The sequence below is a fragment of the Dromiciops gliroides genome, chromosome 1, assembly GCF_019393635.1.
Source record: "Dromiciops gliroides isolate mDroGli1 chromosome 1, mDroGli1.pri, whole genome shotgun sequence".
Lineage (NCBI taxonomy): Eukaryota > Metazoa > Chordata > Mammalia > Microbiotheria > Microbiotheriidae > Dromiciops > Dromiciops gliroides.
In genome coordinates, this window is record NC_057861.1 from 599,879,529 (window position 1) to 599,900,840 (window position 21,312).

The following is a 21,312-nucleotide window of genomic DNA, read 5'->3' on the forward strand; positions in this document are numbered from 1 at the left end:
TTGTCACTTCTCCGCCCCCTCGGCCCTCACACCAACCTCTGCCAGGTTTCCAACCCCACCCCACGTCTGCTACCTTCCACCTCTACGCGGGCTGGCCAAAGCCGGGGTTCTACTCCCACCCCGGCCGTCTCCCTACAGCCAGGGGTAGCCTCTCCCAAACCCGAACCAGCTCCAGCCTTCCAACACCACAAGAATGACGTCAGCTAGAACGCCACGGCATGCTGGGAAATGTAGTTCCCTACCCCCACCCGGGTGTAGCTGGGCGCCCAGACTGCTGTCATGCATCGCCAAGCTCCGTAACCCTTGCCAGACTTGCCGCTCCTTAAGTCGGTTGCTATCCCCTCTGCGCACGTGCAAGACATTTTCTTTTGTTCATTTAGGTTTTATTGATATTCATTTCCTGTTAGCCTCCCCCACAGTGGAGCACAAGGGGGAAAAAGAAAAAAAAAAAAACCTGACGGCGTATGCAACATTCCGCATCCGTAGTCCCACACCTTTCTACCTAGAGAAGTGTTTCCACCGTCTGTTCTCTGAAGCCAAGCCTGGTCGTTACGCTTAATCGGAGCTCTGCTATTGATGTGTTGTTTTACTTTACGTTATTTACGTATGATGTATGTGACAACGTATTCAATTCATACACACACACACAGAGTGACTTTCTATTGGTATCCCTGTGTCCGTTCGTGTCTCCAACTTTCAGGAGTCCACTCGAATGGAGTGAGCGACCACCCTAAACCACGCGTCATAGAACAATCTCTCCTCTGTTGTAGGCAGGGGCCCTGCCCTCGAGAGGAGGGCGGAAGGGGGAACTCCTGAGCCTGGTGAGGAGACACGACTCACACATGACACATGCGATGCAGACAGAACTGGGCTATATAAACGCAGTAGCTCCGGGAGGAGCGTGGGGAGAGCGGTTTGGTCAGGCGGGAAAACCTCAGGTGGGTCCGCTTTTGTGTCTCGGCCCCCGCGTCCCGGCCTCTCCACGGGTCCCGTGGGTGGGAGGGGGAAGGCGGAGCACCTTCCCCAGGTTGGGAAGTCAATCCAAAACACCGGGGACAGGCTACAGAAACAGCAGAGCTGCAAGTTTGGTGAATTTCCTCTTTCCCTCGGGCGGGGCTGCCTGCCCCCCACCCCCACTAGCCGAGCCTGGCTTTAAAATGAGATAATGCTGCGAGCGCCTCGGGTCCGCTAGGCTGAGCGCAGTAACGGAGTCGCGGGCCCGCGCCCCGCGCCCCGCGCATGCGCCCCAGCGCTACCTCCCGCCGCAGGGGAAGTCGCTAGGTTCTCCCGGCCGGCTTCCAGGCATAGAGAGCGGGGGCCAGAGCAGCTTCCTGCTGCAACCAGGGCCGTAGAGGGGCGGGCCCAGGGTGCCGCCCACGGGTGGGGGGGACGCGCTCGGGGGACGGAAGTAGCGGAGAGTTCGTCAGTCGGCGGGAGGGCGAGGCCGGACCCTGGACCCGGGATCCCGGAGAGCAAACGAGTGAGTGTTCTGGAAGGCGGGCCGGCGAGCGGGAGGTCCAGGTAGGGCTGAGGCGGCGCAGAGCGCGGGGCGGTACCAGGAAGGACGGGACGGCGGCGGGAAGGGGCAGGGCCGGACGGGGGGAGGGGAGGGGACTGGATCCGGAGGAGGGGGCCAGGCCCCCGACGGGACAAGGAGGAGAGTTAGGGGAGAATGAGGGGGAAAGGCACGGGGCAGGCAGAGGGCGCTGCCCCGGGCCGGGGGCTGAAGCTGGCTGCAACGAGGGGGGTCGGGGTGGGTGCATGGGCGCTGCCGCTGGCTCCCTCCCTGGCCTGAGAGGTCAGTGTCCGGGTGTGTCCATCCTGCTTGCCCGGCTGTTTGCTGGGTGGGGTTGTGGTACTTAGGATGCTGGGGGGCGAGCGGGGGTGCGGGGGCCGCTGGTTAGGGGTTAAGAACGCAAGAATGTGTGGCCTGGGCTATGAAGTTGGGGGGCAAGGATGAGTGAGACTAGGACTGTGAGGTCAGAGGGCAAAGATGGGTGGGACTAGGCTATGATATTGGGGGGGGTCAGAGATGATGGGTGGCATTAGACTATGTAGTTAGGATTGGGTGGACAGGGGTGAGTGGTACTTGGCTATAGGGTCAGATCAGCAGGAAGGTGAGGTCAGGGTGGAATGGTGTTAGGTAGGCAGGGATGGGGATGGCGCGTGTGGGTATGGCATTTGTGGGGTAAAAGTTCGGGGTTTAGGATCAGGTGTGCCAAAGGTTTTAGGGACAGTTAGTTAATCTGGCTGCGAATTCCAACCCTAATTATCTTTATGGGAACTAAATTGATGTTAGCACTTACCTCCCAGAGTTGTTAGGAGAATAAAATGAGTTATTTGTAAAATGCTGTTATAGACATACACATATGCTGGCTATTATTTATTATTGTGACTACTGGTCAACAAGTATTCAAGCACTTACTGCTTGCCAGACAGTGTGAAGCACTGGGGACACAATGAAAGGCAAAAACAAGGTCCCTGTCCAAAAGGAGCTCATAGTTCAATAGGGGAGACAGCTTGGAAATATCTCTGTACATATAAAATAATGCACACAGTAGATGGAAAATAATCTCAGGAAAGGCACTTTGCATTAAGAGGGAAAGGCTTCTTTCTTCTCACAGGTGAGAGACATGAAGGAAATCAGGGAAACCTGGTTAAGATTTAGGATTATGATGGATAGGCAAGATTTATGCCCAGGATTTTTGGTTTTTAGATCAGTGTTGGAATACAGAGGGCAAGTTATGGATTAATATTAAGGATAAAATATGGTCTCACAGGTTGAATAAAGAGTCAGTATTAGGGGGCAGCTAGGTGGCACAGTGGATAAAGCACCGACCCTGAATTCAGGAGGACCTGAATTCAAATGCAGCCTCACTTGATACTAGCTTTGTGACCCTGGGCAATTCACTTAACCCTCATTGCCTCACACAAAAGCCAAAAGAAGTCAGCATTAGTCTGTGGGTCTGTGTTAGGGATTATAAAATCATAGGTTTAGAATTGGAATGGGCTAGTTAGGAATCAAATTAAGTCAGAGATAGCATTTGTATTTGGGGTCAGTCTTAAAGATGGGTCTATCTTCCAAGAATCAGATTAGATTTCAAGAGTTAGGAATAGCATTGGTGTTTGTTAGAGATCAGTCATCGAACAGTCAAAAAGCATTAAGCACTTGTTATGTGCCAGGCACTGTGCTAAGCAATAAGAATGCAAAGAAAAGCAAAAAGAACATCTAGTTCCTGTCCTCACGGAGCTTTCATTTGAAGGAGATTACATGTAAACAAGTACATAAAGAAGATATGTAGAGTCAGTGGAAGGACATCTGAGAAGGAAGAACACTAGGATTCAGGGGAAGCTGGAAAAACCTCCCCCAGAAAGTGGGAGTTCAGCTGACTTTTAAAGAAAACCAGGGAAACTTAAGAGTTGGAGGTAAGCAGACAGAGCATTCCAGGCATGGGGTACAGCCAGCGAAAAGGCATAGAAACAAGAAACAAGGTGTTGTGTTAAAAGAACAGCAAAGAGGCCAGAGTAGCTGGGTGGTAGAATTTACAGAGGAGAGTCAAGTCTAAAGACTTAAAAGGTAAAAACTTTAAATACCAAATAGAGTAGTTTATATTTGGTCAGACATCCAAAGATTGGGATTGGTGTTAGGATGCAAGGATGGGGTAAGGGTTAAGGATCAGTGTTAGTAGTCGGTGATTGGTTCAGGAATCATTGGTAGGCCATCAGGAATGATATTTACTACATAACAACTTTCCAGTTAGGGTCAGTGTTTGAAGTTATTAATGTTCAGGAGATAAGAGTTGAAGGTCAGTGATTATTATTTTTTTCCCCCCAGAGTCAGCATTAGAATTCAGAAATTGGGTTGAATGGTTTAGTCATAGGTTAGCATTAGATTTTTTTTTTTTTAGTGAGGCAATTGGGGTTAAGTGACTTGCCCAGGGTCACACAGCTAGTAAGTGTTAAGTGTCTGAGGCCAGATTTGAACCCAGGTACTCCTGACTCCAGGGCCAGTGCTCTATCCACTGTGCCACCTAGCTGCCCCAGCATTAGATTTAAATGGCTAGGAATCAGAAAGAGGGTTAGCTATTGGGGGCGGCTAAATAGCGCAGTAGATAAAGTACCAACCCTGGGATTCAGGAGGACCTGAGTTAAAATGTGGCCTCAGACACTTGACACTTACTAGCTGTGTGACCCTGGGCAAGTCACTTAACCCAAGAGGGTTAGCTACTTGGACTAGGGTAGAATTAAGTGTCAGAGGTCAGTTTTAGGATTAAGTGTCAGGGTAGGAGTGGGTCAGTGATTAGATCAGGATCAGTATTGAATTTTCAGGATTAAATTTGGAACCCAGGCTTAGAATTTATATAAGGTTGGGATCAGGGTCATTATGAGGGATTGGTCAGTATGGGTTGATTGGGTTTAAGATTTAAGGCCTACAGTAGTGCCTCAATCATGAGCTGAGTATAGTCCCCCTAATTTAGACCATTTCTCCATTTCCTTTGTAGTTATCAGAACATCTCAAGCCCCTTTGAATGGAGGACTATTGCTCCAAACCAGAATCCTGGCCTTGGAGCCCCAAGTTCCATTCTCACTGCTAGTTTCTAGCTCAATGTCCACACCAACAAAGTTTCAGATTCTAGCACAGGCCATTCCATACCCAGAGTCGTCTCTCCATTGGTTTCAGTGCCTCCCAGGTGGTGAGTGTAGAATGAGCACGGAAAGGGCAAGGACGCATTGCCTTCTTTTTTTTTGGAAAAGTATTACCAATTTGTCTATGGGGTGGGGAGTGGGTTGGTCAGCCCAAAACTAATAAAAATGAGGTAGATTTAAGGAGAATGGCTTTGTGCCCAGAAAACTCAACCCCATTTTTCCCTCATTCCTTAGTCACTTAGTTCCCATCCCCCTCTCTTGGGCCTGACTAGGCAAGAGGGTGGGAGATTATGACTTCCTGCTTTTCACATCCTCCTTGACCCCCACTCCCTCTTGTGTGTGTATTTGTTTTTTGGGTTTTTTTTAAACAAAAATTCCCACCAATTTAACTTCCCCTTGAGTCCCTTACCATCTGCTGTGTCCCTTACCATCTGCTATGTCCCTCAACCCTGGACATGCTCTGAGCTCCTCTACTCTTTCAGTTTGGCATCTCCCCAATTCTGAGCTTCTTCCAGTTCCGTGGTCCAGTCACAGATCTTCCTTCTCCCTCCCCAACAAGAAAAGGGGAAATGAGGCCTGAGAAGGAAGCTGGTCTCTGCTGATCATATCCCCAGCCTGGTCACTGACCACACCCAGGTCTTGCCCTCAGCTTGGCCCAGCCACTGACCCCACCCTGATCTCACCCCTTGCTTGGCCAAGGAATTGACTATATATACTCTGATATCATTTCTACTCTTGGCAAGCTACCCACTGACTATGCTTGGATCTAACTCCAAGGCCAATCCAGCCACTTTTACTATACTCTCCAGTCTCACCCCGACCTCTAGCCACTGACCATACCCAGGTTTGCTCTTTTATAACCCTTGAGAGAGCAAGCTGGGTAGTCCAAGGTCTCTTGGGTCCTCAAGTCTGTGAGGAAAAGAGAGGGGAAGGGAAGACAAAGTATTTCTATGGAGAAGGAGGAGGTTTGTGTGTTCTAAACACACAAGGAGAGAAGCTTTAACCTCTCACTCAAGATGCAGTTCTCTTCGCCCAACTGTCTGTTGGGTGTATCTACCCAGGTGCCCCATGGGTACCTCAAATCCCATGGATTCAAAGCTGAACTCATCTTTCCTATCAAATCAGCTTCTCGCCCCTCAACTTTGCTGAATCCTCTAAAGGGTAGCACTATTTTTGTAGTCGCTTGCACTCAAAAACTTTGGGTTATCATTGACCCTTCCCCCTCACCCATCAAATCCTCTTGATGCTACCTCCATATGGTATTTCTCATTGGTCCTTTCTTTCCCATTCCAACTACCATTATCCTAGGTCAGAGCAGTCTCCCATCTGGTTTCCCTGCCTCCAGCATCTCCTTTGTTCTAATCCATCCTGCACACCTTCCTCAGAGCAGGCTTCCCCTACTTAAAAAACCCTAATTGGTTCACCGTTAGCAAATTTGGTCTTCAAGTCCATCAGCCATCTCGCCCTCCTTTTTCCTTCCAATCTCCCTGTGTACATCCTTAAACCATCCTCATATGTAGTCACTTCTCTCTATACGTTTCCCTAGTATCGTTAATCTCCCACTATTCTTCTATAGGTATTTTAAATTCTAGCCTTTGCTCCTCCCAGTCTCTACCTTATATGTACCCCTATTGAAAGGAATAAACAAGTTGTACAAAATAGATTTGCAGTTTAATGTTCAGGCATCTTTTTTATTATATATGGAAATGTTTGCTTTATTCCATAAATTAAAAATAAAATAAAATCCTATTCACTTTAAATGTCTTCTCCATAACATTTTCTCTGGCTGTCCCCAACCAGATAAGATTTTCCCCCTTCTCCAAACCTACCCAGAACTTACTCTTGTATCAAGTATTATATCCTTCCTTGTATTAGAATTATTTATGGAGGCAGCTAGGTGGCAGTGGATAAAGCACCAGCCCTGGATTCAGGAGGACCTGAGTTCAAATCCAGCCTCAGACACACAGCACTTACTAGCTGTATGACCCTGGGCAAGTCACTTAACCCTCATTGCCCCACCCCACCCCCCAAAAAATTATGGACTTATCTCGCCTCCCCTACTAGAGTTTAAGCTCCTTGAGGTCAAGGACTCTACCTTATTCACCTTTGTATATCCAGCAGTTGTTAACACAATACCTTCTACGTTCAGTAGATACTTGCTTGAATGGGGGCAGGAGCTGTGCTGAGAAATCAGGTAGGGGGAATATGAGAAGGTGTCTGGATAAAGGACTACATATTCAATGAAAATAAGGTATCTGGAAAAGGGGCTCTATATAGAAGGGTATCATATACACGTGGGATAAGGTCAGGGCATGTATAAATGGAGTGGAAGAAGTGTGGAGGGAAGCTAGATTGATTTGGCCTAGTCCCTCTCCAGTTGCCCAGTCCAGTCCTAAATGAGCCTCCCACAGCCTGAGGCCGGATGTGTCAGCATCTAACCCACAGGGCTCCCCCTCCTCCCTGTGGTTAAGACTCAGAGGCCAAATTTGGTAACAGACACTAAGTATAACTCCTTCAGTCCTTGTCTACACTTTCTGACTTAGTCTTCATCTATCTCTGCCTTTCTCGGTCTCCCAAATCATTGTCTTTCACATATACACATGATCTCCCCTCTCTTTCCCTCAGTCTCTCTCTCTTTCTCTCTATCTCTGTTTTTATCTCCCTTTTACCCTTTCTCCCTGTCTTCCACTCCTCTGCCTGTACATTGTGTACCCCACTTCCCCCCCACCTCCCCTCAAGCACACACATTCCATTCCTTGCTGGGTTGTGACACCTCCCCTTCCCCCACCCCCATTGCCCAACTCCTCTGGAATGTGACTCTGGAATGTCTTGAGGGAGGGGGATTCCCTGGAGGGGGGAGAGGAGAGAAAGGGGTGGTGCTAGATGGGGAAGGGTTATGGGAAGTAGCTCTCTGGGCATAATATTTTTTAAGGGACCCTCTCCTCAGAGTTGCATTCCCTTTCCCTCTTCCCATCATAGATAAAGAGCTAAAAGGGACCTCAGAAGCTGTCTAGTCCAACCTTCTCATTTTGCATATGAGGAAACTGAGGCTACCCAAAGAGGTTAAATGACTTGTTCGAGGACACATGGATAGTAATTGTCAAGGGTGGGATTGGAACTCAAGCCCTCTGACTCTAGTCAGTGTTCTTCCCAGGCTTTCTTTTATCATATTCAATAGGGAAAGAGGGGAGCATGACTCAGTTCTCTTATCGGGGTCTCACCAGAGGTTTCAGTGGTTTCCTGCCCAAATGAGGGGGAGTCTGTGTGTCCGGAGGAAATTGGGGGATGAGGGTTCACATTTTCAGGCCAGGATGAGGAATTCTTCCCATTCCTGCTCTGAATTTTGCCAGCTGCCTGCTTCTCTGAATTGTTCCAGTGTGGTCAGTATCCCCACCACCAACCAGGTTGGTCTAAATTCAGGGAATTTTATCCCAATGATGAAGGTGGGAGGAAAAAGGGAATTGTAAGCAGGATGAAGAGAACTTGCTGGGAAGGTAGGGAGGGCCACCATTCAGGGCTAAGGCTCTCTCCTCAGGGACCTCTGGCCTATTTATACTTCAGGAACCACTGGTCCAGTCTGTTTCCTACAATAGCCCAAAGTTCAGTTCTTCCCCTTCATTTGTTGTCCCTCCAGAATTCTCCCCTTTCCCTCAGGATTATATGTCCCAAAATTGCCCTGCTGCCATCTCCTCTATGATTCCCTCTCCCAGATCACTACCAGCACTCCATCACTTCCTAACTCCCTTCCCCCAAATCCTCCTATCATCATCCTCCAGTTTCTTGCCCAGCTACCTCCCTACAAACCGTTTTACCTTGGGGAGAGGTCATGGCAGTAGGAAATTGATATTTTTACTTAAGCCTGCAGTCATACACCTCCTTTAGCTGTGAGATAACCAATCGCTGCAGAGAACTTGGTGATGTCATTGGCTGCCAGGAAGATTCTTCTATATGAAAAAGAGCCTTGTGCTACCTACCACTTGCTTCCCCTGATCTGCTTGGGTCTGAACTGTTAGAAGATGGGGGGGGGGGGAGTCAAGAAAGAGGGAATGCAGAGGAAAGGAATGGGAAAAAAATCAGTCCTCAAGGCAAGTTTGGAGGAATCAAATTAAGTAGAGGACAAAGGTTCAGAGTATAACAGCAGGTGGCTTCAAAGTGAACCATAGGAAAGAACTTAAACATCAGAAAGACCAAACATCACTTTTGGTTCCCCAAGAAGCTGTAGAGCTGCTCACCTTGAAATCTCTTTTCTCTTTCTCTCTTTCTCTCTTTCTCTCTTTCTCTCTTTCTCTCTTTCTCTCTTTCTCTCTTTCTCTCTTTCTCTCTTTCTCTCTTTCTCTCTTTCTCTCTCTCTCTCTTTCTCCCTTTCTCCCTCTCTCCCTCTCTCCCTCTCTCCCTCTCTCCCTCTCTCCCTCTCTCCCTCTCTCCCTCTCTCCCTCTCTCCCTCTCTCCCTCTCTCCCTCTCTCCCTCTCTCCCTCTCTCCCTCTCTCCCTCTCTCCCTCTCTCCCTCTCTCCCTCTCTCCCTCTCTCCCTCTCTCCCTCTCTCCCTCTCTCCCTCTCTCCCTCTCTCCCTCTCTCCCTCTCTCCCTCTCTCCCTCTCTCCCTCTCTCCCTCTCTCCCTCTCTCCCTCTCTCCCTCTCTCCCTCTCTCCCTCTCTCCCTCTCTCCCTCTCTCCCTCTCTCCCTCTCTCCCTCTCTCCCTCTCTCCCTCTCTCCCTCTCTCTCTCTCTCCCTCTTTCTCTCTCTCTCTCTTTCTCTCTCTCTCTCTCTCTCTCTTTCTCTCTCTCTTTCTCTCTCTCTCTCTCTCTTTCTCGCTTTCTCTCTCTCTCGCTTTCTTTCTCTCTCTCTCTCTTTCTTTCTCTCTCTCTCTCTTTCTTTCTTTCTTTCTTTCTTTGAGGCAATTGGGGTTGACTTGCCCAGGGTCACATAGCTAGTAAGTATCAAGTGTCTGAGGCCGGATTTTGAACTCAGGTCCTCCTGAATCCAGGGCCAGTGCTTTATCCACTGTACCACCTAGCTGCCCCTACCTTGAAATCTTTAAGAAAAGAAAATCATGAGAAGATTGAATCAAGAGTTTGGGAGGGGATAGAAGTGCTGACAGTGAGCTGAGTGGAGAAACATGAGGGGAGGGTATCAGAGACAGGTGACAGGTAGGCTCAGGGCGTGTAGTCATCTGTCTTGAGTGGGTTAAACATAAATCTCTGAAGCCATTGGACTGAACTAGACAGTTTCTTGACTTTCACATTCTTCCACAGCTCCCTGGAACTGGCTAAGAGAGATAATGGCTTAACCCATGGAAGGGAGGAAAGAAGGAAAAATACTAAAGGGGAAAGAGAAACAAAAGACAGGGGATGGAAAACAAAAGCTGAAGAGAGAAGAGAGAGATGAGGGGGTTGGAAATGGGGAGAATAGCTGAAAAGCCCCCAAAGATGCTTGATGTTGGGGCTAACCCGTCAAAACACTGAGCAACAGATTCCAGTCTGGTTTCTCTTTCTGGGGTATTTTAGAGCTAGGAACAGCTGATTTCAAAGTATTCTTCTTTAGAGTTTGGGTTATTTGTGCTTTTTTGTCTTCTTGGAGAAAACAGCTTCCCTACCTTGCCTTGTCACCTTTCCTTCCACTATCTCTGTTCTGAGAGACCCCCCCAGTTCCTCACCCATGGAGCTGATATCCCATTACCACCCAGCAGGCGTAGCCAGAAAGAAGAGAAGCCGCCAAAATGGTTGCACTGTCGCTGAAAATCAGCATTGGGAATGTCGTGAAGACGATGCAGTTTGAGCCCTCTACCATGGTGTATGACGCTTGCCGAATCATCAGAGAGCGTATCCCAGAAGCCCTGGCTGGCCCTCGTGAGTCTCTAGGCATTTCGTGGGGGAAAGCGGGGACAGTGGGCTAAATTCTGGGACAACTTTACACGGCTTCCTGCTTAATAATACCCACATAGACCCTTTCCAGTTAACTCCCCTATAAGCAGGAAGGGTTCGGGCCCTCCTTCCCCTGACTATGCTGTTGTTCTATTGCTGGTCTAGTAGGGAACGAGCCACAGCCTACCACAATAGGAGTCTGCAGTACACCATGGAACCTTATGTGTTGTGGGAGCAGCTTGGGCATAGGGATGAAGGGTGGAGAATTCTAGGTGAGTCTGGCTTGGATTGACAAATACTCTCTTCCAGCCAATGACTTTGGACTGTTTCTATCGGATGATGACCCCAAAAAAGGTATCTGGCTAGAGGCTGGAAAGGCCTTGGATTACTACATGCTTCGAAATGGAGTGAGTATTTCTGACCTCCAAACCCTACAAGTCTGTTTCTAGTTCCCCTTCTGACCACTACAAACCCGACCAGAGCCGGGCTTCGACCACTTCCTTATGTGCAGAGCACAACTGTCTTTGAAACCCCACTCTGTTTCAGTCTGTGATCACTTATTGCCTCTTCAGTCCCCTTTGTACAAACTGACTTTCACAAACAACCAAAAAGTTGTCTCCTTGCTCCCCCCCCAAACACCCCATTCACCAACCTAAGAGTCTGCCTTCCTCTCTGGCCCTACCTAGGACACCATGGAGTATAGAAAGAAGCAGCGGCCCCTGAAAATCAGAATGCTGGATGGCGCCGTAAAGACCATCATGGTGGATGACTCCAAGACAGTCACCGACATGCTCATGACTATCTGTGCCCGTATTGGTAAGAGGGTGGGTGGAAGGGAAAGAAGCTGACTTAGGGCAGCCAGGCACCTGCCACCCCGTCACCCCTCCAAATGTGTCCCTGCCTAGGTATCACCAACCACGAGGAATACTCCCTGGTTCGGGAGCTCCTAGAAGAGAAAAAAGAGGAGGTGACGGGGACGCTGCGGAAAGACAAGACACTGTTGCGGGATGAGAAGAAGATGGAGAAGCTGAAGCAGAAGCTCCACACGGATGATGAGTGTGAGCCAGTAGGGGAGGGGCAGTTTGGAGGGAGGAGACTCCCTGGTATTGAGGGCTCTGGTGGTGATCATAGTCTCACTACTGAAAAGGGAGTATCTTTTTGCTTCAGTGAACTGGCTGGACCATGGGCGGACACTGAGGGAACAAGGTGTAGAAGAACATGAAACGTTGCTCCTTCGAAGAAAATTTTTCTACTCGGACCAAAATGTGGACTCCCGGGACCCTGTGCAGCTGAATCTGCTCTATGTGCAGGTGTGGACATGGGGGCCCAGCTGGTAGGGAAGGGACAGCAGGGAGACAGGGAGGCACATTAATGCCCTCTAGGCTAGGAGTCGTGGCATGAACATATTCTTCTCAAGGCCCAACCTGAATGCCCTGTTGTATTCTTCAGGCACGAGATGACATCTTGAATGGGTCCCATCCTGTCTCCTTTGACAAGGCCTGTGAGTTTGCGGGCTTCCAGTGCCAGATTCAATTTGGACCTCACAACGAGCAGAAGCACAAGCCTGGCTTCCTAGAGTAAGTGTCCTATTCTCCCTACTCCCATGTTAGGCATCCCCCTTCCCATCCCACCACAAATGATTCTTTTTGGGGGGGAGGGGGCAGTGAGGGTTAAGTGACTTACCCAGGGTCACACAGCTAGTAAGTGTCAAGTGTCTGAGGCCAAATTTGAACTCACATCCTCCTGAATCCAGGGCCCGATGCTCTATCCACCACTACCTTAGCTGCCCCATAAATGATTCTTAATCATAGTTTGGCCTCCCTTTCAGACCCTTTCTTTTATCCCTTGGGCCTAGGGATTGGTCTTCTTGCTTCCTTCTTAGCTGCTACCACCATTGGCTTCCAAATACAGTTTCTTTCAGGGATCTCTAAAGAACAGAAACATAACCTCCCAGCCTTTTCTTTATCTATAACCCTCTCAAGGTTACTATAACTACAGTAACTATAAGGAATCGGTCAATCAACAAGCATTGATTCAGTGCCTCTTATATGCTAGGCACTTAGGCACTAGGGATAAAAAGACAAATAGTCCCTACCCTAAATAAACTCACATTCAAACAAGAGAGACAATATGCACATGTAGTAGTAAATGCAAAACCAATACAAGGTAAGGGGGTTGGGGAGAGACAATAACATCCAGAGGCACAAGGAAAGTTCTTCTGCAAAAGATGGCACCTGAATCGAGTCTTGAAAGAAATCAGATTCCAAGAGGCAGCAGTAAGGAGGGTATAAATTCTAGACATAATGGACCGCCAAGTATGTTGGGGAGTGGTAGATGAGGCTCCGTACAAAGGCTGTTTAGCTGAACCATAAGAGAAGAGGACAGAACCAGTATGTAATAAGTCTGGAAAAGTAGGCGAAGGCTAGGCTGTGAAGATCTTGAAATACAAAACGGAGACATTGTTTCATCCTAAAGAAAGGTATTATGGACCCAAGAGAGTTTACTGAATTAGAGGGTGACATGGTCAGACTTGTGCTTTAGGAAAATCACTTAGACTGTAGGGAAGATGGATTGCAATGCGGAAAGATTTGACAAGGGACATACAATTAGGATGTGATTAGCAACAGATGCTAAGGTTATAATCCTGGGTGGCAATAACGAAAGTGAAGAGAAGGGAGTTAGTAGGAGAAACATTAGACAGATGACAGTGTGTGGCAGCTAATCGAATATGTGGGGTGTGGGGAGAGTGTGGCATCAAGGTTTGTAACCCTGATGCCTGGTAGGATGAGAGTACCTTCAATAGAAAAGGTAAGTTCAGAAGGGAAGTGAGTTTGGGGAAAATGTTGAGTTTAAGATAATATAAGATATGTAGTTTAAAATGTCTGATAGGCATTTGGTGGTGTAGCACTGGTGCTCAAGATCTGAGTGTCATCTGTCTAGAGACAGCTCACCCCATGGGAGCTGAGAGAATCAGCAAAGCTGTGGGACAGAGGCTTGGCATACATCCACAGCTAGGGATTATAACGTGGATGGTGATTCAGCAAAGGAAACTGAGGCATGGGCACACATGAAAACCTAGAGACTAAATAGGATTTAGAGAGAAGGGGGGGCAGCTAGGTGGCGCAGGGGCAGCTAGGTGGCGCAGTGGATAGAGCACCGGCCCTGGAGTCTAAAAAAACCAAACAAACAAACCCCCCCCATCTATTATGGGGCAGCTAGGTGGCGCAGTGGATAGAGCACCGGCCCTGGAGTCAGGAGTACCTGAGTTCAAATCCGGCCTCAGACCCTTGACACTAGCTGTGTGACCCTGGGCAAGTCACTTAACCCCAATTGCCTCACTAAAAAAAAAAATAGAGAGAAGGGGAGTCTGCAGTGTCGGGCACTGCAGAGAGGTCAAAGAGGATGAGAATTGAGAAAAGACCATCATGTTTGGCAATTAAGATGTAACTGGTAACTTTAGAGAGAAGAATTTCAGGTGAGAAATAAGGTCAGAAGCCAGATTGCAGAGGATTTAGAATAGATTGCAAGAAAAGAAGTGGAGGCAACAACTGTGGACAGCTTCTTCAAAGAGTGTGGCTAAGAAAAGGAGGAAAATATATAGGACAATAACTTGCGGAACACACAGGACCTAGTGAAGACTTTTTAAGAGGGGTGAAGATCTAAGTTGTTTTTATAGGCAGCTTGGAGGAAGCAAGTAGTTAGGAACAAATTGAAGATCAGAGAAAAGGTATGGCTGTGGGTGCAACCTACTGGAAAAGACAGGATCAAGGCTATGTCAGTTGTTTCATCAGAGACTGGAATATAGAAAGAAATAGATTATATTAAGGACTTGCAAGATAAGAAAGGTGAATGGCCTTAGATTTTTTTTTTTGGTAAAGTAGAGGAAGCAACAGTCACCTGAGAGGGTGAGGGGAGGGATTTAATGAGGAGCTTAAAGAGAGAAGAGAAGTCTTGGAATAACCACTGTGAAGAGGGGAAATAGAGAATCAATTAGGAAAAAATGAAAGGAGTATCATGCTCCTGGGAGAGTCCAGTTAGAAACAGATGAGGGGAAAAAATAACAAGCCCAGACATAGTTTCATAATACAAGTTATTCATAACATAACTGCTCTAATGCTACAATACTTGAAAGATTTCTGATTTAATCGTTGTGATGTTTCCTCTATCTATGTAGAGTATAACCCATTTTACACCTAAGTAGAAGGTATTAATGAGTTTACGTGGCTAAAATATATTCATCCCTGGGTGTCCAACTCTGGCAATGAGGCTTTCTACAGCCTAGCTAGGCTTGTCCTTAGAACCCAGATAACCACACAGTTCTCTGCAGGGCTCCTAACTTGAAGTATTTCCACCTTCCCAGGACCCACCAAGGTTTTCTTTCTGCTGACATAGACTTCCAGGAATTTCATTCATCTCCACTTTATTATGAGACTTCAGTGTGGGACTGTAGTGCTAGACCTCTCTGAGCTCCACTGTACTCACTAACTTTCTTCTTCTGTACTCTTGAGTCTTATTCAACCACCATATACTTCTTTTATTCTTGAACCAGAGCAGGTCTTATTATTGGAGGCCAATTATTCTTGGGTCCCCTTCCCCTTGCTAAGGAAGGCTCCATCTTGGGTTCCCTTTTCTCTCCCCCCACACATTGGTATTCAGGTGCCCATAGTTGCTAACAGTAACAATGGGCCCGTGTTGGAGAGGAGGGCTGCACAGAGTTTGAGTCTTAAATTTAGACACCAAAGTGATTTTCCTAAAGCACAGGTCCAACCTTGTCACCATTCCCCCACGCTCCCACTCAAATTCCATTGGCTCCCTATTGCCCTTAGGATCGAATACAAAATCCCGTTCTGTCCTTCATAACCTTGTCCAGTCTTCATACACCTTACTTTCCAACACACGTGCTTTAATCCAGTGACACTGGCCTCCTGGCTGTACAGACAAGACTCCGTCTCTCAGCTCCAGGCATTCTTGCTGGCTATCCCTCTATACCTCAAATGCTCTCCCTCCTTTGTTCTTCCTGCTTTCAAGTCCCAACTAAGATCCCCATCTTCTACAGGAAGCCTTTCCCAACCCCTCTTGATTCTAGTGCCTTCCCTCTTTCGATTATTTCCTATTTATCCTAAATATTGCTTCTTTGTACGTATTGTTTGCTTTTTGTGTCCCCCCCCAAGACTGTAAGCTCCTTGAGGAGCCAGGACTGTATCTCTAGTGCTTGGTGTACCCTGCCTGGCCCATAGTAGGTGCTTAATGAACGTCTACTAACTGACTGACTTGTATTTAGCTATATTTCAGAGGAACCCCAAGCTCCATCTGTCTTGTTGCCTCACAGAGAGGCTGTCTTAAAGTGTTTTCCTCACATGCACAGATAGATCCCAGTCCAAAGGCTTATCCCCTTTTAGTCTTTCCCCTCCTTGCCCTGCTTTCTAACCCACCTACCGCACCTTTTCTATTGTAGCCTTAAAGATTTCTTGCCCAAGGAATATGTGAAGCAGAAAGGAGAGCGCAAGATATTCCAGGTAAGGGGGGGAGGGCTATGAGGAGGGGCCTAGTCTGCTGAACTCACCTCTGGGCCCCATTGTTTTAGGAGGCAGCAGACCTAGACTCCACCATGGGATCTTAGGTACTTAACTTGTCTGTCTCAATTTCCCATCTATAAAATGAGGTTAATAGTACTTGCCCTACATGAGGTTGTTGGAAGATCAAAAGAGATAATGTAAGTGAAAGCACTTTGAAGAGTATAAAGTTCAGTACCTATGGAAGGTAGTGGTATAATTAATACCTCATGAGACTATCCATTTAGGCCTTCTTTCTGTCCCTTCAGGTTTACTGTTTCCCTCTTACCTCTTGTCCCTGCATAACCCTTTCCCTCACTCCCTAACCACACCCCCACACATACTCTATCCATCACCACATAACACCTAGGTTCCCTGGCCATTCCCTTCTGGTCCATCAATCTCTGTGTCCATTAGAACCCTCTCACTCCCTGTCTTCATCCCATTGTCTTCATTCCCTCTAATCCTCCCCCTCCTGGCCCTCCCTGGTCCATCAATCCCTCCCCGTGTCCCTGAAACATCCTCCCCTCATCTATTTCATTCTTCCCTGCAAACCTTCCAACTCTCCCCTATGCCATCACCCCTCATTTCCCCATACCCCTAGGCCCACAAGAATTGCGGGCAGATGAGTGAGATTGAAGCGAAGGTGCGTTACGTGAAGCTTGCCCGCTCCCTCAAGACATATGGTGTTTCCTTCTTCCTGGTCAAGGTCAGTTCTGAACATTTTCTTTCCTTGCTTACCTTCCTTATCCTCTGGAAACTCCTAATCATTTACTTGCCTCCCTTTCAGCTCTAACCCAAAAAAGACCTGCTCTCCACACTGAGCCTCTCCCTTTTACTCCACCCCACCTTTGCTCTGTCCTCTCCCTTGCCACTCTGCCTCCACCTCAGAATTTCTTCATGGCTCTACATCTGACCTCTCACCTGCCCTTCTGACCCTCGACAGGAGAAAATGAAGGGTAAGAACAAGCTGGTTCCTCGATTACTGGGTATCACCAAAGAATGTGTGATGCGAGTGGATGAGAAGACCAAGGAGGTGATCCAGGAGTGGAATCTTACCAATATCAAGCGCTGGGCTGCCTCTCCAAAGAGCTTCACCCTGGTGAGGGGCCATTGGAGAGTAGAGTTGTGGGGACCCAGAGAAGAGAGCCCCGGGGTGATTGGGAATGGGGAGAGTGCCAACAAGATGACCACATTGGGGGCAGCGAAGTGTCGAAGTGGATAAAGCATCTGGCCTCTGACACTTACTAGCTGTGTGACCCTGGGCAAGTCACTTAACCCTCATTGCCAAGCAAAAGCAAAACAAAACGAAGATGGCCACATCGGGCCAGTCCCTATCTAGGGTAGATTGGGCCCCTAAAGCACAATCACAAAAAGGAAAGAAGGGGCAGGTAGGTGGCGCAGTGGATAAAGCACCGGCCCTGGATTCAGGAGTACCTGAGTTAAAATCCGGCCTCAGACACTTAACACTTACTAGCTGTGTGACCCTGGGCAAGTCACTTAACCCCAATTGCCTCACTTTAAAAAAAAAAAAAAAGGAAAGAAGAACGTTCGGGATCATGGGTTGGATGAGTTCAGGCTTTGCCACTTCAGCAAAAGGAAAGACAGATTAAAAGACAGCGTTCCCCACAGTGGATGCGTGTGAGTTCAAGGGAATGAGGCAGTGAGTATTCCCAGCACTAGAGGTGCGCACATCCCAGCTAAGTTTGAGAATTGGAGGACCCCCCCCACCCTGTCTTCTCCTACTTTGTATATACCTAGGGCCTCTCTTGAACACCCACATTCTGCCCCCAGGACTTTGGAGATTACCAGGATGGCTACTACTCAGTACAGACAACAGAAGGAGAGCAGATTGCTCAGCTCATTGCTGGTTATATTGACATTATCCTTAAAAAGGTGAGGACCTCATCCCCTTCTTCCGTGAACCTGAATCTTCCACCTTCTTCTAGGAGGCAAGAAGCCCAAGATCTTGGGGAACCGGGCTTGTAGGGGCTAGAAGAGAAGACCCCTGCTTCCCTTCCCCTTCCCTTTCTTTACCTGACCTATCTCTTCCCTGGGGCTGCTTTCTCCCTACAGAAGAAGAGCAAGGATCACTTTGGCCTAGAAGGAGATGAAGAATCTACCATGCTGGAGGACTCGGTGTCTCCCAAGAAGTATGCAGTGGGGGAGACTTGGGGGGGGGGGGGGTGACGACAACAGCTGTAGGAGGTTGGTCATAGAGTGTTGGGTCCTTGGAAGTGATCTAAGCCAAAACCTTCCTGATGTATGGATGTCCTCTACAGCATAGGTTCCGGCTGTAGTAAGACTTGTCAGTTAAGGTTGTCTATCTTACCCGAGATTGTCTCCTTTCTATCCTTTTCAGGGATAGTGTAACCAAGAGTGAGAGACAGAACCTTGTAGCCCTCAAGTCCCAGCTCCACTGACAAGTTGTAAAATAGCAGTGTAATTGTTGGCAGGATGAGGAATATTTTCTGAGTCTCTTAGGTCCCTCCTCCTGCCTAGTTAAACTGGAATGTGATGTGTCAGTCAAAAGTGTATTATCTTGGGGCAGCTAGGTAGCTCAGTGGATAAAGCACCAGCCCTGAATTGAGGAGGACCTGAGTTCAAATCCAGCCAGCCTCAAACACTTAACACTTACTAGCTGTGTGACCCTGGGCAAGTCACTTAACCCTTATTGCCCTGCCCCCCCCCCCCAAAAAAAGTATATTATCTCTTCTTTCACCAACTTTTCAGGTCCACAGTCCTACAACAGCAATATAACCGGATAGGAAAGGTGGAGCATGGCTCCGTGGCCCTGCCTGCTATCATGCGCTCCGGAGCTTCTGGTCCTGAGAATTTCCAGGTGGGCAGCATGCCACCTGCTCAGCAGCAGATCACAAGTGGCCAAATGCACCGTGGGCATATGCCACCCTTGGTAAGAGTGCCATGTCTCCAGACCTTTCTCCCCATCACCTCCTTGCCTCCCTTGCTTTTCTTCCATATCTCTTTCAACCTTTGTCTTATTTCTTAGACCTCAGCCCAACAGGCACTCACTGGTACCATCAACTCCAGCATGCAGGCTGTGCAGGCTGCCCAAGCCACCCTGGACGACTTTGAGACTTTGCCCCCACTTGGCCAGGATGCTGTGAGTCTGGCGAAGGGCTTCGGGACAGGAGGGTGGGCACACTAGAATCCCACCAGTGGAGCTTGGCGCCAGAGATGGTTCTTTCTCCCTTCTCTTGTTCAGGCATCCAAGGCCTGGCGTAAGAACAAGATGGATGAGTCAAAACACGAGATCCACTCTCAAGTGGATGCCATCACAGCTGGCACTGCCTCTGTAGTGAACCTGACCGCAGGTGCGATGGTCAAGGACTTTTAGTCTCTGCTTGGTTGGGTGATGGAGTGGAGCTGGGTACAAAGAAGGGAAAATTTTACCATGTTTGCAACGTTAGCCCCTCTCTGTCAGGTTGCTGACCACTCTGTGCCTTACACACACTCCCTTATGCTCCTAGGAGATCCTGCAGAGACTGACTACACAGCTGTGGGCTGTGCAGTGACTACAATCTCATCCAACTTGACTGAGATGTCCCGTGGTGTAAAGATGCTAGCCGCTCTGTTGGAAGATGAGGGTGGAAGTGGGCGGCCCCTGCTGCAGGCAGCCAAAGGCCTTGCAGGAGCTGTGTCAGAACTATTGCGAAGTGCCCAGCCGGCTAGTGCCGAGGTCAGGGACTAGAAGGCTTGGGTGGGATCAGGCGGGCCATGGGATAGGGTGGTATCTGAATAGATACTTGGTACCTAGTTAGCCACTGCTGTGGTTAATGAAGGGTTTTGAGATTTTTAGGAAGGGAGGAACAGGCTATTTGGATATGGGACACAGGACTGTGGGTTCAATGTCCATGTTTTGGACAGAAGGTGGGTGGCATCTGACCAGTGCCTGGTTCCCTCAGCCCCGTCAGAACCTGCTGCAAGCTGCTGGGAATGTGGGACAGGCCAGTGGAGAACTTCTACAGCAAATTGGAGAGAGTGACACTGACCCCCACTTCCAGGTAGGTTACATCGGATTCTGAACACTACCCCTAGTCCCTATCTAGGAGAATGTCCCCTATGCCCCTAAATCCTAACCCCTATTTCTGATGGAAGGAGCCCCTCATATCTGCTTTCTGGCCCCCAGAATCCAGCCCTTAAAATGCAAATGAACTTAGCCCATCCTTCCTACCTGTGATCCTCTTCCCCATCATTGGGGGCAGCTTTAACCCCAATCCACCCACCCTTTAGACCCACCCCACCTCCACACCTATTTCTCCAGCTGACCTTTTTTCCCCATTTCCCATGCAGATGTTTGCGCCCAGAGGGTCTGGGGTTCGATTCCCCCCTGACCCCCCCACGGTAATGGCCCCTTAGCCTGGGCCTTCTCATCTCTATCCTCCCCTGAGCCGCATACACTCGACTGATACTTACCCCCACCCTCACCCCTCCATTTCCCAGTGGGAGGAGGAGGAAAGGACAGAATAATGGGAGATGAGGGAAGCCAGGCACAGTCATTGGAAAGGAAGAGAAATGGGATAAAGAAGGAGAGTAAATGGGGATTTGCCCCTTCAGACAAGAAAGTGAAAGAAGAGGCAGGAGCAACTGCCTCCCTCCACCCCATACACACACAAAATACTCGTCCCTACCCCCATCACTATCCGAGTGTATCCGCCTCATACATCTTTCCCTTTGGTTTGGGGTCTCCTAATGAATAGAGGCTTTTATCTCCTTGGTGTGGGTTCTCTCCTCTTTGTTTGGGTTCCATTCTGTTCAAGGTTCCAGATTTGCTTTAGGGGATGGATGCTTTGGTGGCTGGTGTTTTCTGCATACTGTCTTGTGATCAGGGTCAACAGGGACATCAATCAACTTCTACCTTGGGTGCCTTGGAATTTTGGGTAGAGGGGACTAGGTAGGACCACGTCAATCACTGTTTCCCCACAGGACATGCTGATGCAGCTGGCCAAGGCAGTAGCCAGTGCTGCAGCTGCACTGGTTCTTAAAGCCAAGAGTGTTGCCCAAAGGACAGAGGACTCGGGGCTGCAGACCCAGGTTATTGCTGCCGCTACACAGTGTGCTCTGTCCACATCCCAACTCGTGGCCTGTACCAAGGTGAGTCTTGTCCTGCTAACTGACCTCCCCCTTTCCTACTCTTTGTGGTCCATTCAAATGGTCACACATCTTGCTGGGCCCTGCTAACTTCCTCCTGCTAACTCTCCTCCCCCTCCCACCCCCCCCCAACTTTACCT

General features: G+C 48.6%; 1 protein-coding gene across 7 annotated transcripts in view; it reads left to right on the forward strand.

Moving 5' to 3' along the window:
• The first annotated feature begins 1,354 nt into the window (after positions 1-1,354).
• TLN1 (talin 1) overlaps positions 1,355-21,312 on the forward strand; it is a 40,313-nt gene continuing 20,355 nt past the window's right edge. For 2 of the 7 annotated variants that reach the window (XM_043965360.1, XM_043965394.1), the window contains exons 1-19: positions 1,355-1,480; positions 10,334-10,493; positions 10,818-10,915; positions 11,195-11,324; positions 11,414-11,566; positions 11,676-11,818; positions 11,958-12,085; positions 15,964-16,024; positions 16,665-16,769; positions 17,007-17,162; positions 17,855-17,956; positions 18,137-18,213; positions 18,794-18,974; positions 19,071-19,184; positions 19,287-19,395; positions 19,552-19,760; positions 19,987-20,085; positions 20,375-20,425; positions 21,008-21,175. In XM_043965360.1, coding sequence (XP_043821295.1) covers positions 10,364-10,493; positions 10,818-10,915; positions 11,195-11,324; positions 11,414-11,566; positions 11,676-11,818; positions 11,958-12,085; positions 15,964-16,024; positions 16,665-16,769; positions 17,007-17,162; positions 17,855-17,956; positions 18,137-18,213; positions 18,794-18,974; positions 19,071-19,184; positions 19,287-19,395; positions 19,552-19,760; positions 19,987-20,085; positions 20,375-20,425; positions 21,008-21,175 — 2,214 coding nt within the window. In that variant the 5' untranslated portion in view covers positions 1,355-1,480; positions 10,334-10,363. Of the gene's footprint in view, positions 1,522-10,330; positions 10,494-10,817; positions 10,916-11,194; positions 11,325-11,413; positions 11,567-11,675; positions 11,819-11,957; positions 12,086-15,963; positions 16,025-16,664; positions 16,770-17,006; positions 17,163-17,854; positions 17,957-18,136; positions 18,214-18,793; positions 18,975-19,070; positions 19,185-19,286; positions 19,396-19,551; positions 19,761-19,986; positions 20,086-20,374; positions 20,426-21,007; positions 21,176-21,312 lie in introns of all 7 variants that reach the window. The other 5 variants (XM_043965401.1, XM_043965408.1, XM_043965368.1 and 2 more) reach the window with 4 other exon arrangements.